Genomic DNA, 18647 nt, shown 5'->3' with positions numbered 1-18647 from the left:
TGTGAAGCATTTTAACTCAGTACCTGGAATGTAGTAAACGCTCCATGAACGTGACCTTTCATCCCTCATATCTGGACCTCTCTTTTGTGATTGTTGTTGGATTTCGAGTGATCTTGTGACAGCCGCCTGAGGAATTTGCTCTGGCCTTTTAGCCTGAGTGGTTCAGGCTACAGTGGACCCAGCTCCTGCAAGTACTAGGGGGCGAAAGGGATAAATTGGCTGGTCTGGAGGATGGGTTGGTTTATGCCAGCTTGCCCGGTGCTCAGCTGGGCCAGACGCACAGCGGACATCAGTAACCGGCTGCTGTCTGTGGCTACGGTTGAATGTGCTAGAGGCCCCCAGGGTAAACATAGAAGGCAGAGACAGCAGCAGGTCCCTCCTGAGGGGCTGGAGTCCTCCTGTGAGACATGCTTCTGCTCTGAGGTACAGGACTGCAGCCTTCCGACTTTGCCTGGAAGCCCAGTTGGCACCAGGGACTGGCTTTGGGTCCCGCTGTTTTGTGGACAGCTCTTCACAATTGCCAGTTTTAGGCTCTGGCGGCCACGACTGAGGGATGATCTGAGCCAAGGACGGAGCCATTGAGGGCGCGATAATTGAGGGAGGAAAATTAATTGTCCTTAATTTGGCGTAAATCCCAAAGACCTTCCCTGTGTTAGGAATTCAGAGTAAATTCCCGGGACACAGGGCTGCAGACATTTGTGTGTCTTCCCTTCTTGATCGGTGCCTTGTGGGTAGAGATGGGGGCCTGCTGACTCCTGGGCCCTAACTCTGGCAGGGCCTGCCCCCATGCCCCCTCCATTGCCCAGGAGGGCTGAGCACGTAGGATTGAAGTCAGGGACGAACTCAGCTGGTGCCCTGGTGGGCTGAGATGGTCCTAGCCATCCTGAGTGTCCCCCAGCTGTGGGGGAGGGCAGGGAGTGTGGAAGGGGAGCCCTGCCTGGGCCTTCCTGTGAAAGCAGGTGGCAGCAGAGCCAAGGGAATCTGTTCCCCTGCTTGGTGCATCCCAAGTCCCACTTCATTTCCATCCTCCCTTTTCTTGCCACTGTTCGACATTTTCCTTTTAAAAATCAGAGCTGAAAGTCGGGATGCTGTGGGATGATATTTACAACCAAGGAGATGCTGGGTTCACATCTGGAATTTATAGGGCTGCACGTGGGGAAGCCGCTACCAGGAGAGGCTGGGGAGGCGAGGCCATGCTGGGAATCCTACTGCTCCCTAGCCTGAGACCCCCTCCTCTGAAGGGGCCACAGTCCCTTTGGGATGCTTCAGACAGCTGGAACCTTGGCAGAGGCCCCCCGGGGTTTGGCAGCATATAGAGGGATGTCTTGCCCTTGCCTGCTGGGGCTCCTCCAGCTTCCTCTCCTGCCTGCTCCCCCCCCCCCCCTCCCCCCGCCCAGTCAGCACCCCTGGGTCTCTGAGAATCTCCAGGGAGGACAGCCCTGGCAGCGTTTACTTTCTTCTGAGCATGCCACTTGCCTTTTCCCTGGCACAGGAGCCTGACCTCAGCAGATGTCCCCACACGCTTATTTTGTGCTGGATCTGTGGGAGGCTGGTCGGACCGGTGCTAGTCTCCAGGTGCCCCCCACCATGGAGCCCTGTTCCCTGGCCAGGAGACTGACAGAGTTCCCCTTCCCCATTGGGTGCACCTGGCATCCACATTGGTGGAGAGGCTCTGCCGAGTTCTCACACATACACTGGAGTTTGCTCCTGTGGGGAGGGTCTCTCCCCAGCCCAGGATGGGAAAGGGGGTCCCAGGCCCTAGTCTTGGTACCTGTCTGCCCCAGTGGCTCGGCCCTTGCTGGCTATAATAATATCATCAGCTCACATTCGTTGGGTGTAAGTTCTTTGTTAGACGCTCCCCAGCACCTCACGCACATTGGCAGATGTGCTCACAGTGGCTTTACAAGGTGGACACTTGAACCCTGTTTGCAGATAAACACGGAGACATGGAGAGGGTTAGTAATACACCCAGGTCACAGAGCTAGTTAGTGGGGGAGGTGGGAGCCCCACTAGGTCTGCCTGTTAGTCCAGAGCCTGTGCTCCCAGCCCCTGGTCCTCCAAGGTGGGGAGTGGGCAGCCTTGCCACCCCAGCCGCTCAGGGCTGACACGGGAGTCCATGTGGGGTGGGAGTGGGGTGTGCTGTGGACATCTGTTCCGGTTGCTCCCGTGGAAGTAACTCCTCTATGAGCTGGGAGAAGGCAGCCAGGGAGGAATTTTGCCTCCCCTCATCAGCTTTTGGTGTCCTCATGGAGCATTTTTATCTCATTAGCCTCCACATGGTTCAGACATGGTCCCCAGACCTGACTGTGGCCTCCAGGGTCAGGACTGAGTGAGGGAGAAGGGTCAGGGTCAGGGCTGCAGTAGAATATGGGCCAGGGTCATGGCTGGAGGTTGAGAGTGGGTCGTTGGCAGGGCAGGAGGCACCCAGAGTCAGGGCTGGAACCCAGGCTATGACGTGGACTCTGCCATGTGATGGAGCTGAAGGCTGGATGCAGGCAGTGGAGGGGACACTGCATGTGCAGACGAGGGAGTGGGGGCTGGACAGCATGGGGAACCTTCGAGCTGAGTTGTGGCTGTAGATGCTGCCGCATGAGCTCTGGGCCCCCCACAGCCCAGCATCTGTGTGGCACTTTCTGCTATGGCTAGCAGGGTATCAATTCTCATTTTCCCCAGCAAGATAAGTGCTGATATCTTCAGTCTGAAGTGTTCCTTCTCAGACCTGGACACTCCCTGACAGGGCAGGGTGGGCCCTGCTGCAGCCCCCCAGCCTTCTGAAGGGCTGGCCTGGGCAGTGGGACTCAGGACTCTGGTTCCTCACATCAGGGCAGCTTCATGCTTAGAAGTCAGGGATCAGGGAGAGAAGTCTTGAGGGTCCCAGCCAATCTGGGAGTCAGTGGACGCTGCCCTCAGCGGGGGGTCCTAGCGGGCAGGCAGTGCCAGCCCTAACGTGCACATCTGCTCTTTGTCTGCAGAGGAACAGCTGCCCCCTGGTTTCCCCTCCATCGACATGGGGCCGCAGCTGAAGGTGGTGGAGAAGGCACGCACGGCCACCATGTTGTGCGCAGCAGGCGGGAATCCAGATCCTGAGATCTCTTGGTTCAAGGACTTCCTCCCGGTGGACCCCGCCACCAGCAACGGCCGCATTAAGCAGCTGCGTTCAGGTGAGCAGAGAGCAAAGGTCAAGGGGCCAGGCAGACTTCAGGAAAGATGTCCAGCCAGACCCCAGCACAGCCTTACCGCTTGGGCCTGGGTGCCTGGGGCTGACCCTCCAGGGCTGAGCAGAGGGCACCCAGTGGCTGGGTCAGATCTTGCTATAGGCCCACCTGGCCCTAGAGGAAGAGAACTTGGCAGCGAGGGCTCGTCATTGGCAGTTCTTTTACCTTCCCAGATCGTCAGACTCCAGACTTCGGGCCAGCCCTGCTCCTTGCAGCACGAGTGTCATGCCCAGCCTGGTGGTGTGCTCTGTGAGGTTGCTCTGTGCGTGTTCATCCTCCCTCTTCCTGTAGCCTGGCCTGAGAGGGGGCCTGGATGATGCTTCTCTTTGCTTCTCCAGACAGCAGGGAAAGAGGCCCAAGATGCCTGATTCATCAGGCTTCAAAAGGCCGGACCTCGGAGGCTTGGAGCTAGGGGGACTTGCTACTGTCCCTTGGCCACCAGGGCCACCTGTCTCCTCTGGATGTCTCAGTTGAGCCAGCTTGGAGCTCCAGGAGGGAGGATCCTGTCATGACCAGGCGGGAGGTGTTGCCCTGTTGATCGATCTGCCTGTGGGACTCCTGCCAGGATAATTGATTCAGTTTTTATGGGAACAGAGCAGGCGGGGAAGGAGGCTCAGAATCAGCTTAGCTACACTCTTCATCTGCCGCCAGCACAGGCTGGACCCATACACCTTGGTCCAGAAGCCTTCCTGCTAGCTGTGAGATGGTGGGCTCAGGCAGAACGGCCAGGGCTGCTGCTGCCCATCAGCTGTGATGTCCACACCGCAAAGGAGGACATGACTCTGCCCTCTCAGGGCCCTGCAGGCTTCAGAGGCGCCTCTGCCACTTCCCTGGGGTGTCAGCCCCTCCTCACCAACTCCCACCTGGTGGATGCCCCTCGGTACCCAGGGGACACGGGAGAGATGAGCCACCCAGCAGGGGCAGGATTCTGGCCCCAGCCACAGCCGCCTGAGACAGCCTACGAAGTGTTAGCTCATTTAATTTAATTAAAACTCAACAAGATGGAGGCAGCTGTAGCGCAGTTAATTAAAACAGCCATAATCAAGGCAGGAAACGGTCCGGCAGCGTTTGCAGCGCTGCCCGGCGCTGCCCAGCGGCCGGCATGGTTTGGCTCCTCTGTGTTTCCCACAGTCCCCCAGGCAGGCTCCCCAAGCCGCCAGATGGCCACCCCTGTAGGCCTGGCCTCCACCCCAAACGGCACTGACTGTCCGTGGCTGCAGTTCTGGGAAGGCACGCTGTCTTGTGCATTCATTCATCAAGTATTTATGTAGGTTTGCTGTGTGCCAGGCCCTGTGCCGCCCATTCACTGCCCTGTGAGTTGGCTCCCGCCCGGTACTCCACTGGCTGCTGCTCAGGCCTCGGCCTCCTCGTCCTCTCAGCAGCAGCTGACACCCTCCCTCCTTTCCCACCACTCCCTCCTCGTCTCCCTGGCTCCCCTCTTACTTCTCCTTCTGCCCTCAGCTGCTTCTTCCTTTGCCTGTCCCTCCAGCCAGGGAGCCTGTGAGCCCTGCCCTCACCCCCTGCCCTTGCCGCATGGTCGGAGCCTTTCCCCAGGCCAGCTCACCCACTCTGACAGCTTCAGGTGCCCTCTCCACGCTTGCAGCTCCCGGTTCTGTCTCTCCAACCCAAACATCTTGCCTGAGCTCTAGACTAAGAAATCTGTCTGCCTTCTGGGTGTCACCCTCACCTTGATGAGTGGGGACCTCCTTCCCACACAGCCTGTCCTTCTCCCACTGACCCTGTCTCTGTGAGTGGCAGTCTCCCCAACTTGAATCCTGGGACACTCTCCAACTCCTGCTCCAATAAGGAAGCACCAAGACCCCTTGATTTGTCACCACACTGCTCTCAAGTTGGTCTCCTTCTCTCCTTCCGCTGCTTTGGCCATATCCATCACCAAACTCTGCTCCCCCTGCCCCCAGGCTCTCCCTTGAATCCACCCTGCAGCGGCTGTCGGAGGTTTTTGCTGTGTCCCCCTGTGCTCTGACAGCCTCACTGCCTGCATGGTCAGGCGCATGCTCCTGAACACGGCTCACAGAACCCTTCTCCCTCTTCCCCTGCTCACGCCTCCACCTTTATCTCATCAGGTCCCAGCTGTACCCCTTATTGGCTCTGAGGCCTCGCTTAAGTGATTTAACTTCTTTGAGCTTCAGTTTTATCCTCTTTAAAAAGGAGCTACAGTAAGGACTGAGAGAACGGCAGTCAAAGCTTTAGTTTACGACCTGGCTGTGGCGAGGGCTCCGCGAACAGGGCTCTTCTTACCTCTGGCTGCTCCCCACTGCCCTGAGCCACCTGACCCTCTGGTGGCCCTCCGCTCACATACACCAGAACATGAAACCTCCCCTTCTCTGCCTAAGTAAGGCCTACTCCTCACAACTCATGCCACGTCACATTGTCACCGTCTGGCTCCAGTTCTACTTACTTAGGCTGGGTACTCCTTACAGGGAGGGCCTGGGTCTGACCCTCCTGTGTGAGGTCCCCTCAGTGCCCAGCCCAACCCCAGCTGTAGGACAGGTTCTCTGAGCCCTTGTTGATGAATGACTTCATGAATGTGACCTTTGGGCCTTGTCCCTGTAGACTAATGTCTACCCCTGCTTGCTTCCCAAGTCCACGGAATACCTCCTTGTTTGACTTTTCCTGCCCCCTGGAAGCTGTGACCTGAGGGTTGTGGGCCCAGCGTCCAGCTCCTGGGGTGGAGACAGATGGCACCTGAAGGACCTCAATCATGCCACCTCTGCAGTAACAGAAAGGACTCCCTCCCCGTCACTGCCTGACTCTGGCCCCTGACCCTTGACCCCAATAGCTGCTGCCCCTATGCTATTACCACTTAGAACGGTGCCGGGGCTGTTCCGTGCACCTTGACAGCGACGTCCCTGTTGGAGTGGAGTCTGGCCCCGAGCACTCGGCTGTTTCTGAGGACCTTCACGGTTTCCGCATCACCGACGGTTTACAAAGTGCCCTCCTGCGTCTGGTTGCACTCGATTCTGCTGCAACCTTGAGAAGTAGGACAGGCTGTGATTATCATGCCCACTTTACAGCTGAGTCACTTGGGGTCACATGTGGAGATCCTGGGCTGGGGAGCTCCCCTGTGAGGTCACCTAGGGGCCTTCTAGTGTCACATCTGCTGAACCTGGGGGATGGCTGGACCCTGCACTGGCTCCAGGGCTCCCTAGTCCCATCGTTTCCAGACCTCAGGCCATCCCTGACTGGCACCAGAACTCCTCAGGCATCTGTGGCCCGAGCCGCAGCTCACGTCACCAGGCATGGCCCTGGAGCAGGAGCTGGCTAGGAGGACAGCCGGCGCGTGCCCTGCCGAGGCGTGAGCTCAGCTCCGCAGGCGCTTTCCTCACTCAAGCAACGTGACAGGCTGCCACAGCAGGAGCCTCTTGGAAAATTTGAACTTGAGACCCAAAGTGGGCCCCAGAGGAATAGGGACAAGCTCAGGGAGAGTGGAAATCGAGTCAAGAGCAGGCAGTGTCCCTGGAGCAGCGAGTGGGGACTGACCTCCAAGTGGTGCTCAGAGCCGCTGCTGGTCTCCAGAGGAGCTGTTGTTCACATGCTCTGCCAAGCCTGCACAGGGCACTGAGGAGGCCTCCTGTGCTCAGCTTATCTCAGTAACCCAAGGGTGCGAGCTGCCATCCCTGTCACCATCGAGGACAACCTAATGCACTGTGTCCACATGGTCGCCCAGTGCGTGGTCTCCTGCCATACCCCTGACACTTGAGCCGAGACCGCAGGGCCTCAAGCAGAGATGCTGGAGACGGCCTGCTGGCCCCAGCAGATGGGACCTGGAGGGAAGTGCAGAGCAGTCCCTGGGGTGGTCCTGAGGCTGGCAGCCCCTGCCTCTGTCAGCTGGCCCCAGCCCTGACTGGAAGATGGAAGAGCCTGTCCCTCTGACTCTGCGCCACCATCAGCCGGGTCTGCTGTCAGTGCGTGGCCACAGTTTCCCCTTTGGCCTGAGCGTACATTTTAGGAACAGCACAGACTCCTGAGTCCTCTCCAGTCCTCCACACCCACCTTGTAACATGGAAAAGGTAATTCTTCTTTCAGTCTGATGGGGAGATGACTGTTCTGAGAGGTGCCGAGACTTGTCACACAGCAGGTGAAGTTTTGGAAGAGCAGAGGCCAGAAGCTAGGAGTCCCAGACCTGCACCATTGACACTGCCGTCTCCTCCCAGGTCAGGCCTGGGCTGTAGGAGTAGGTCAGCACTTGTCACCATGTTGGTCTCAGGACCTCTGCCTATAAATAGCAGAGGACTTGAGAGAGCTTCTGTTTGTGTGAGGTTTATCTATCAATATTTACCGTGTTAGATGTGAAGACTGAGAAGATTTTAAATATTTTACTAATCCACTTAAAAATAATTAAAATACTTACTACATGTTAACATAAATAACTTTATTTTAATGAAAAATAATTATATTTTCTAAAACAACATCAGTGAGAAGAGTGACATTGTTTTACACTCTTACACGTCTCTTTAATTTGGGTTTAATAGGAGATAGCTAGAATTGCGTATCTGCTTCTGCTCCACAACATGGAGCCTCTGGAAGACCCAACTGGATTTTCATGAGAGAACAAGAGTGAAAAAGGCAGATGACTTCTTAGTGTTATGGAAATAGCTCTGACCTTGTGGACCCCCTGAAAGGATCTCAGCGATGCTACAGGTCCTTGGACCATGCTTGCAGCGTCACTGTGAAATGCTTCTTCCCAGGCGTCTCTCTGCGCCCCTCATACACACCGCCCAGGGCCAGCAGCCGCCTTTGCCTTCCCTCCAGCTTCTTTGTCTGCAGGAGGCAGCCTAGTCCAGAGGGAAGGCTGTGAGCCAGACCTGGGTAGTTCCTGCCACCTCACTTACAAGCTGTGACCTTGGACTTTGGGCAAGTCACTGAATGTTCCTCAGCCTCTGTTTCCTCATTCTTATGTGGAGATGGACAATTACTTCTAGGCAGATGTTGTCAGTTCAATGCGATAGTGATCAGGATTTGTGTCTTGGCACACTTCCCTCCTCCAGAAGTGGGCAGAGAGGGGCAGGGTAGTTAGCTCTGGGCCTGGGCCTACCCACCGGCTCCTCGCTCCTCTGCATGAGGCAGTGGTGGGAGGTGGGGCCTGAGGACAGCCTCTGAGGAGGCTCCTGATGGGAAGAGCACCTGTAATAGCCTCATAATAGCCCTGCACCAGGCATTTGGAGGGTGAGCATCTGGCCCTCTCAGCTGCTGATCCGCAGGTTATGAGGCACTGGTCAGGCAAGGGGTGGACACTGGCCTTTGGCTCTCGCCAGGCGGGTTAGGGTTGAGCCGGCTTTACAAGGAGTCTGCCACTGGGTTGTGAATTCAACCTGATCCCACAGTGGGGCTGGTCTGGTGGGTTTGTTTGAGGGAGACCTGGTCTGTTGGTAGCCTATGACCAGCCCTCCCTTTAGCCCTTTCTTCTGTCTGCTTAACTGCCCTGGTTTGTTTTGGTAAGTGTTTTGTTTTGAAATCCTACCCGCCTGTGGAATTTCTGTGGCCCTGCAGGGTGGGGTTGCCACCTCTTTTATTCACCTCCCCACTCCATTGGCCCCAGGCAGCTGAGTCTGCAGGAGCCCTGACTCCACCTTCCTGATTCCCAGCTCCCCCAGCCCTGCTGACCCCGCCCTACTCCCCCCCTCCTCAGAACAGTGCCAGTGACCTGGGGGACATAGCTTCACCCATGCTCAGCCTGGCACTTATGCACACATCTCCAGCATAGGCCTAACTCCAAGTATTTAAGGCCCTTTCTTGTGTTTTATTTTATCTGATTTGGCTTTTTGTGGCTTTCCTTCCTTTTGTACTAATGCTTCTCTCTGATCTTATTTGCATTCAAATTACCTCGCCAGGTGGTTCACCAATCAGAGGTAAGAATGCTGTCCGTGCATCTCGCCACGCCACACCACTGCCGTCACCACCACTCCATCCCGTCCAGTCCGTCACCTCCCCCATCCCCATCTTGACCTCTCCAGCTCCTCATCTCCAGCTCCGGCCCCCTCAACACCACCAGCCACCACACACATCCACTCTCAGTCATTCCCTCCTGTGGACTCATCCATTGCAAGTCTGAATTGTGGAGATTCTCGGCTGAGCCCTGCCTTGGGGGTGGCAAGCCCTACTGCCCAGGCCTTCTAGGCCAGCCCCACAGACGGGACCCTTTTGGCTCCTGCAGCGGAGCCACGCCCTGGTCCCCAAGGCTGACCACAGGTGGAGAGTCTTCCCATGAGGTGGGGGAGCATGACCAAGCCCTGCCTTTCCTCTCGAGAAGCTCCTTTGTCTTGGGGCCCTCAAGTATTGCTTGACTTCCCTTAACATTCTGACTGATGGTAGAATGAGGATCATCCTGTAAATTCTCAGCCCAGCAAACACTCGGAGGGACATGCAGTTAAAACTTTAGTGTAGATGCTGGGATGACAACGGAGAAACCAACAGGGTCCTGCGTAACTAGATCACCTGACTTGTCAGCCTCCGGCTGTGTTTGTGCAGCATGGCCCTGCAGCTTGGGGGTCAAACAGAGATCAGGGTTCAAGTGTGGCTCACCACCTGCATGACCTTCAAAAAATTGATCATCTCTCAGAAGTCTGTTTGCTCTTTAAATTTGGGCTAGGGCCCCACCTCGTGGGATCACGAGGACTAGAGGAGAGGGTGAGGATGTGGGCAGCGTCTGGCACAGAGCAGACACCCTATAAAATGGTTGCTTCTGTACAGTTTTTATTCACGTCATTTTTCTCTCCACTTCTCTCAGTGTCCTTGGGCACATCTAGACCCTCAGAGGTCAGGGCCAGGGTGGTCTCAGGACGGAAACTGAGGCTGGGAGGAGCAGCTGCCTCCCTGTGGGGCATCTTGTCCATCACCCCCTGAGGATAGGACTCATCCTCCAGATCCCCCACCCATCCTCTCAGCCCACACTGACTCTTCATGGCCCTGCTGCTAGGCCTTGGTGTTGGTTCTCCATAGGGGGGTTTCTGTGTGCAAATAGCCTCAGGGTCTACCTTGGGTCCCCTGATCAGTCCTAGCTCTTTCTCCGGGGAGCTTCCTCCCCCAGCAGGGATCCCACCCAGGCACTACTTCCTACTCCCGTCTGTGGCACCAATCTCCCCTCACCCTCAAGCCGAGCTGACCTTAGTGCAGCCCCCACCCAGCGAGGAGCCTGACCCTCACTGCTTGAGTGAACGTTTTCTGTAACAACGTTCATCCATCCCATAAACATGGCCTGTTGGGTGCCTGTCAGGGCTGTTCTCTCAGGAGTTGGGTATTTGTCATGTGCCCAGGCCCTCACGTTCCCTGATACCCAGTGGGGAGGGCTGAGGCCAGGACCATAGAGCAGGCCAGCCCCTTGTCTTTCTGCACTGGGGCTGAGCCTGGGCAGCCCTTTCCCCCAGCTCCACCTCCCGGCCCTCTAGGTGTTCATGGCCCTCCTGCTGCCCTGGGTCTGGGTGGTGAAAGAGGGATGTCAGGCAGTGAAGGGGCTGCAGCTCGGACTGGTGGTGGTCCTTCCCTGGGGCCTGGGCCGTGAGAACGTGGCTTGGAACTCTTCCTGTGGCTCCTGTCCAGTCTAGTCAGGTGGGGTCCGGCAGGTTCTGTCTGTTTCTTGTGTGGGTGTGATCGTCAGCCTGCCTGAACCCTGGGAGGGGTGGGGCTGTTAGGGTCACTCCAGCTGTTCTGTGCAGGCAGTGGTTTTCTGTCAGGCTGTGTCCTGTGGGGCTATTAACTGTCCTTTGGACCGTCCTGTGTGGGTGTGATTGTCTGTTGGCTTGTTCCGGGGAGGGGGTGTTGCCTGTGCCTCGGGCTGTTCCTGTCAGACAGCTTGCCCCATGTGTTCTCACCAGCAGTGTTTCCAAGTGGATACTGCCATGGCGGGGGATGGCCAAGTCAAGTGGTTTCACCCCTGCCCCGACCTTGGGCTCTCCCACCTGGATCTGCCAGGACTGGCCACCAGCCCAAGTTTCCTCTCTCTTCTGTGAGGGTCCTTTTCAGCTGCCCACCCAGTCCTGGCTCCTGCCTGTCTGCGGCCAGAGCAGCCCCTCAGGGCGGTGGCCCGAGTGGGAGCTACAGTCTCCATTAGCCTCCTGAATTATGCAGGAGCCGTGGTGGGTCGAAGCACTTTAGCAGGACCAGGCTGAGGAGAGGAGCCGGAATGGGTGGGGCTGGCGGGGTGGGGGTGTGAAGGGGAGGATGGGTGCTATGAGCAGAGGCTGCTGGGCACCAGGCCCCCAGGACAAGCCCCTTGCGTCCTGTGGGGTTCTGGTGGGCGGCAGATTCTCAGGTTCTTGTGCGATGAGGGCATCGCGTGCCTGCGAATCCCTGGCCAGCAGGTCTGCAGGCTGCTCCCACCCACGCCTGGCTCCGCTCTGCTCGGCGGGGCCCGTAGGGCCGGGAGCACTGATGGGGATGCTCACTGGCAAACAGCCTTCAGTACTGGCTGGAACATGGTGGATGCTCAGTGGACTGGGGGTGGTGTAGAGCCCCTGGCTGAGCTGACAGGCCCGACTGGACTGTGGGCTGGGGTGGGATTGCACTCCAGAGTGAGACCCTTGGTTCCAGCCAGGAGGCTCCTGGGCTCACCAGGGAGAGCTTTTGGGAAGCAGCACTGTTACTGGGGCATGGCCCTGATGTCTGCAACATCTGGTCAACACAAGCCACAATTGCTGTTGAGCCCTCTCCCCATATTCCAGGCCTGACCTCTGTCTTTGCATCCCTGCAGGTGCCTTGCAGATTGAGAGCAGCGAGGAGTCGGACCAAGGCAAGTACGAGTGTGTGGCGACCAACTCTGCAGGCACACGCTACTCGGCCCCTGCCAACCTGTATGTGCGAGGTAAGGACTCAGGCAATGTCCAGCCCTGTCTCCACGGAGCTGAGCTGCCCCTGCCGGGCGTGCTGCCTGGAGCCCTTAGTGTGGACACACACATGAGGGGCTGCCACGGGCCTGGTCTCTCTTCCTCTCTCCTCTTCCTGCAGCAGCCATAGTAGCGGCAACAGCTCCCACTGGGCGGGCTCCTAAAGTCTGCCACTCCTCTGCCTTCCTTCCCCGCAGGCCTTTTGGGAAGCAGCTACCCTTGGGAGCATTTGTATCTCTTGTAGGTCCTGCCACGTGGGCCAGGAGCCCCACAGGAGTCTAGAGCCTTCTGAGCAGACTTCTCATTGCATGTGTATGTGTGTTTGTGCACAAGCAGGCGCATATTTGTGTGTAAACGTGTGCACACCTGCCTGGCCTTCCTTGAGTGTGTCTTGCCCACTCTAGCAGGGTGGGCTCCAGGCCAGGTGAGCCCCCTCTGGCCAGGTCTGCCTGGGGCCTTCCTGGAGGAGGAACCAGTCGGGACACTTGTATAGAGGGTCTGTGCTCTGTCACCAGCCAGGACCCTTGTGTAGGGGGTCAGGCTGAGGCAGCTGAGAGCCCCCACAGGTGAGCATCTACTGTGTTTCAGGTGTTCCTTGCTGGGACTAAGTGGATCATGCATTTTCACCAGTCCAGGTACCCAGCTGAGAGGGCTCCGGGACTGTTTTGGAGTGTTCAGTCTCTGCTCTGCTCACAGCCCAGGGGTGACTGAAGCTGGCCACCTGCCCCTTCCTGAGAACACACTGGGTCTGGTGTGGATGGTGCTCAGGAGGGGCCTGGGAGCCCCTGCTACCCCCTGCCATCCCCTTGCTTAGCCCTCCTGCACGTACGGGCATCACTAAAAGTGAAACTGTGTCCACTCGCAGGATTTGTAAAGGAAAGTGGATGCGGCTTCCTTACAGCAATGATTTCATCGTGCTAAATGCTTTGTGCAGCTTCGCGAGGGGTGTCATCTGCCTGTCTGCCCAGGGCTAAACACAGGGTGAGGTGATGGCAGTGGCCTGTCCCACTCTTTGGGGCCACTTGATCAGACAGGGCAGAGAGAATTAAGCCATCAACTCTGTACTTATTGAGGGACTGTGCTGTGTCAGGGCACAGGTTCCCGAGAGGCCCCGGGCTGCCCACCAGTTCTGTGATGGGAAAATTGTGCCTCAGAGACAGTGGACAGTACTTCTTTGGTGTCAGGGCCATGGGATGGGAGGTCCCCACTGCCCCCCTTGTCAGGTGTCCTGCTCGTCGGGCTCACCTAAGGGGACCCAGGGCGTGTCTTAAAGAACAACATTGGGACAGGGAGGCCAAAAGCCCGAGAGTCACTCAAATGACCAAGATGAGTAGAACGGTGAACTGCACAGCCTTCCCCTCACACTGCTCCACGCAGAGCTTCTGAGAGGGACACTGGCCTGACGAGTCCCCTCTGGGAGAGGAGCAGCTGGAACGACCCTTCTCAAAGACCTGCCTCTGGACCATTCCAAATGCTGTGCAGTCTTGACCAACCTTTCTTCCAGAAGACCATAGGATTGAGAGAGCAGAGGTCCTGGGCCTCAGCAGGAAAGTCCTTCGCTGCATGTGTCTGCACTGGGAAGAGGAGAGGCCCCATGGAGCCACTGTGAACTCCGAGCTGGCTGCACGGTCATGGTCGTGTGGGTACACTTCCTGGGGCAGAGCTACAGGAGGCCGTACTGAAGCAGGAGAGGGCCCGGACCCAAGGCGGATGGACCCTGCATTGTCATCTTGGCTGGGCAGTGTTCTCTGAAGTCACCATGCTGGCCTCAGCCTGAGGCAGGGCAGTGGGTTTTTGGAGCTGAGTTGAGCTGCTGTAGTTGGCAGCTCAGGCACTGATCAGGGAGCTCTTGCCTCCAGCCCCTTGGAGCCTCCCTGTCTGTGGGGCTCCCCCTGTCCACACATGGTTGGCTCAGGCAGAACCCTGACTGGCTCCTGCCATGGACCATCCCCCAGCCCCACCAGGTCTTCCTGAATGGCCTTCCTGGCTCATTCTCACAGCCTTCTGGGCAGGGAATGTGGAGGTTCCTTTAGTTCTAGCCCCACTTGACAGGGACCCTAAAACAGGCTGTTCCATCCTGGCTTTGGTGGTCTCTCCCTCTCTCTGTCACACACACACGTTCCTGTGGGCCCTGGTCTCTAAGGGCCGGTCCTAAGTCTCCATGCCCAGGCCCGACCTCAATCTGCACCTGCCCTGCTTTGCTGAGAGCGAGTTGCTCTAAAGCCTCAGGACAAGCCTTACTCTCTGGACTTGCAGACACCTGGAAAGCCCTGCTCCTAGGACCCTTGCCTCTGGTGTCCCCACCCCTCCTCGTCTCAGTCTTGGCAAAGCCCCTGCTTTCTGCCTCCAGCAGTGCTGAGGGTCCATCAGCCCAGCTCCTCTGGGACAGCCTCTGCTGTGCTGGCCACCAGCTCTGTGTCCTGAACCCTGCTGGAGGGTGGGCCACCCATGGAGAAACCCCCTAGTGCCGGCTTGCCTGCCAGCCTGTGTTCACCTGTCTTCCAGCAGAGCCACTGCAAGGCTTCCTTCCAGAGAAGGTGGCTGTGACCTTCCAGTCTGGTGGGAGGCCCCCACCAGGCTCCAGCTATCAGGACCTGAGCCTTGGCCTCTGGGTCCTGTGGACTGTAGCCCAGGGTTTCTCAACCTAGTGACATTTGAGGCCGAATAACTCTTAGTTGTGTGGGGCTGTCCTGTGCATTGTAGGATGTTTAGCAGCACCCCTGGCCCACTAGATGCCAGTAGCACTCGCTAGTCATGACAACCCAAAATGTCTCCAGAACTTGCCCAGTGTCACCTGGGGGAGTACCCCCTAGTTGAGAACCATTGCTCTGGATGGATGGCCTCCCACTGGCATTCATCTCCATCTGTCTCTGACTCTCTTCTTCCACCCTGTCCACTGAACCGAAGGGCACGTCCCCTTCTCAGATTTGGCTTCAGTGTCTGCCTCACATTCTCCTCTGTCCCCCAGACTCTCATAGCTCCTGCTGTTTCTCTGAGACCCTTCAGTGGCTGCATTTAATGGGACGGTGTGCGTAAAGCTCCTGGCAGGGCACCAGGCACGCAGGAAGTTCTTCGTAGTCAGTAGCCGCTGCTGCTGTCGGGAGTGCTGTTGGGGGATGCATCATCCAGTTACATCTGACGTTGCTCCCAGTTGCCCGCAGCTCCACCCACAGTCTAGCAGGCCCAGGCATGCTGCGTGGACCAGCCTGTCTCCGTCACCATCAGACTCCCTCCCTGAGTGACTCACTGTCTCCTTCTATCCACAGTTTTTCTCTCCTCCAGCTTTCAGGATGCACGACTGCCAGGGCCGGGGTGGGGCCCTCCGCAGAGCCTGGCCTCCCTGCCCCCAACCTTCCCCGTTCTCTACGGGGAGCTGGCCCCTGGGCCACAGCTATCTAAACAGGGCGATGTCACCATGGCCTTTCTCCCCACAGGTGCCCAGACCAGCGCTCACCCTATAGTGCTGTGCAGTGTGGGGCTTCCTCAAGGTGGTGGGGTTCTAGCAGCCCGTCTGCCTTGGTGGTTTTGTGGGCTGGGTGGGCCCCAACCCCAAAGCCCAACTCACTGGGTCTGTCCAAGCCATGGGGTGCGTGTGAGGTATGGGGGCTGCCTGTGCCCCACTTCCACCCCTTCCCATCCCCCATTGGCGTCCTGGCACCTGCCGGCAGGACCCAGCCCTGTCCACTGTGTCCTCCATGAGTCCTGAGTCTTTCGTGAGCGGCGTGGTCCGCGCGCACCTGCGTGCACGTGCGTGTGCGTGGGGCACAAGAGTCTTGTCTCATTTCTGTGCTGTGTGGGCAGATGAAGGTTGGCCTGTTTTTACTCTCTCTGTGTTTCTCCTTGTCTTTTTTTTATTCCCTCCTCATCCTCATCGCACTCTGCCATCAACCCAAACTCTCATCTCTCAGATCAGCGAGAAGGTTGGTCCTTTTCACTTCTTATCCATCTACAGTTCGCCCGCCGATGGGATGCTCCCGTCAGTAGGGACCAGCGGGCTCAGTCAGCTCCCTCGGGCTCGCTCCGGCCAGGCCTGCCCGCCAGTCGGGCTCTGTTCTCCATTGTTTGGGCCGGCAGGCGGGCAGGACCGGGGGTGGGCGGGCAGCACCCCCCTGCCCTGCATGTTTCTGTTGCTTGGGTCCCTGACGCACCACATGTCTGCATGTCCCCTTAGCTGGGCTCCACTGCTGGGGTGGCCGGGTGGTCGTGGTGCATGGCACGACACGGCGCCCCACCTTTGTACTGGGCCAGGCTAGCTGTCTGTTCCAGGCAGAGTTCGAGTGGTTAGGGGAGCAGTAAGAGCTGTAGTGTTTCGTGCCTACCTGTGGGGCCTTCCATAGCCCCCCAGTCACCTAAACTCCACATTTGCCCGAGCTTAGCTGAAACCACTGGGAAGACAAATGAAAAAGACGAATCTAGAATGAGTCCACCCATAAGATCCCATAGCACAGGACAAAAGTCCTGCAGGGTCTGGCCTGACCTTGAAAACCCTACCAAGCCTCAATGGGCAGCCAGCCCTATCTGCTTCACAGAGCTTGGTGTCCATGGCACAGGTGGATGGTGTCATCTTGGCTCACTGAGGAAGTCTCCTACGCTCTTATCTTTTCCCTCTCGGCTGGATCCAAATGAAGATCTGCACACCTGCCCCAGGTCCCTCTGCCTCAGCCTCCCTGCCAGCTCACGTTTCCTCAGCCCTGTGCTGGGTTCTGGGCATTCAGACCCAAGGAGCTCACACCTGACTGAACGGTCAGCTGCAACCTAACAAGGCCCACATAGGGGCCCAAAAAAGCCCCCCACCCAGCCGCAGGTTGAGAAGGGCTTCCTGGAGACTCCACTCTGGCCCATTCCAGAGCTGTCTCACAAGGGGCTGGGATCTCAGACCCACCCTCATGGCCAGGCCCCTATCCCCAAGCGTCGGGCCAGCAGCAGGGGCTAGTGGTCACTCTTATGTCACATGGTCTCTGTGGTCGGAGGAGGCTCACCTGTCCACTGGGCTTTGGGCTGAGCCTCAGGGAGCAGACCCAGGCCACCTGGTCCCCTCTGCATCATCTCCGTGGCTTGAGTTTCCTCCACGAGGGAGAGGGAGCCAGTCGGGAGGAGGGCTGAGGCCTCGGCTCAGATATCAGCCCTGAGCATCTCTCCATATGCTCTCCTGAGCTCTGGGGCATTTTGGTTACACCATTTTGCTGACCGGGCGGATCTGCAGGGGCGTTCAGGAAACAGGCATCAGCAGAGACAGCCCAGCCCACAGCCGCCACCCCCTGTGCCTCCTCCCCTACTCTCCTGGTCCCTTGTCCTTTCTCTTTCTCCCCCTCCCTGGCCCCACCAAAAATAAGCATGTACACAAATATTTAACGGGAAGGCAGAAATGAGTTTCTAAATATTCTGGGGGGATTTGCCGGGCTGGTAATTTGTTTGGCGCTGATAATTACATCTTACATTTTTCCAGCTTTACTTAAAACTGTGTGCTGAGTGCGCCGGCATTTAATTACTGCTCTGCGGCAGCCACAAGGTTATTTATTAAAGAGTTATTTTATCTTGATACAGTGGATCCTGCCCCTTATCCCCTCCTTAATGTTGTGTTATTTTCATCAGAGAAATTTCCGCGAGTGAATGCCGATTGCGGGGCTGCCTCCCCCTGCGATTAGGCTGTCACTCTGCTGAATGCTGATGCCTCTAGGCGCCGCCACCGCCCTATTATAGGGGGTTGTCAGCGCAAATAATTAGACTTAAAAGTTACAGCTGAAATATAATCCAGAAATGCCAGGGCCCTGTTTTGGAAATTGTCTATACAATGTCAGCACTAAGGATGCACAGGGAACGGTAATAGACCGGCATTGTCAGAGCCCAAGATTAGACCCTAAGTGCATTTTTCCCGGCTCTGGTTTTTCCTTCCCTGCTGTTGCTTCTGTCAATAGACTGAGTCCAGGGCGAGTCCTGCCACTTTTGGAGGCCCTGAGTCTGTGACAGCGGGAGGAATGATGGTGGGGCTGCTGCGGTGAGGCACCAGCCACTCCTGGCTGTTGGGGTGGGGGTGGCTGTCCAGGCAGGTGCAGGAGGCAGGGCCCACTGGCTGTCTCTCACCTCTCTTGCCCCCACCTTCCCTCTGTAGACATTTCCTGACCTCCTGTGTGCTGGAGGAAGAGGAGTCTGAGCTGCAGGAAACCGCTCTCCAGGACTCCTTGGGTGTGGCTGGTGCCCAGTGTTCTTGTGAAACATCATGGGTCGCGTACCCAGGAGTCTGGGCTTGAGGCCCTTGCCTGGTGCTAGCAATGACCTGAAGTGGCCTCCCCTTGGCCACTGGAGTTCTCCCTTCCACCTGCGTCTAGGAAGGAGAAAATAAAAAATAAAAACAGAACTGCTCTCAATGTTAGTTCCTGAAGGGCCCTTATTTTCTGGCACTGGAATAGAAGACGTTGTCCTCCAGGGACTGTTTTGGGTGAAGACCAGTGAACTTTCTGCACTGCTTAGGTTGGGACCCGAGGTTTACTGGCCAAGGACATACTTCCTTTTCTTTGCTCTTTGTTCTTCTGTCGTGGGACATGTCAGGCCCCAAGATTCCACCACTGAACAGGGTCAGGCTTGCAGCCGTGAC

The 18647-nt window shown here is 57.4% G+C and overlaps 1 protein-coding gene across 3 annotated transcripts in view; it reads left to right on the top strand.

The window, feature by feature from the left end:
* Positions 1-18647, top strand: part of PTPRF (protein tyrosine phosphatase receptor type F) — an 86176-nt gene that overhangs the window by 32030 nt on the left and 35499 nt on the right. For all 3 annotated transcript variants that reach the window (XM_046661434.1, XM_046661435.1, XM_046661433.1), the window contains 2 exons: positions 2973-3161; positions 11923-12033. In XM_046661434.1, the coding sequence (XP_046517390.1) occupies positions 2973-3161; positions 11923-12033 (300 nt within the window). The remainder of the gene's footprint in view (positions 1-2972; positions 3162-11922; positions 12034-18647) is intronic.

Source organism: Equus quagga, chromosome 5 (genome assembly GCF_021613505.1).
Source record: "Equus quagga isolate Etosha38 chromosome 5, UCLA_HA_Equagga_1.0, whole genome shotgun sequence".
Lineage (NCBI taxonomy): Eukaryota > Metazoa > Chordata > Mammalia > Perissodactyla > Equidae > Equus > Equus quagga.
The sequence above is the reverse complement of the archived record's forward strand: the minus strand, read 5'-3'. Positions and strand labels throughout refer to the sequence as shown.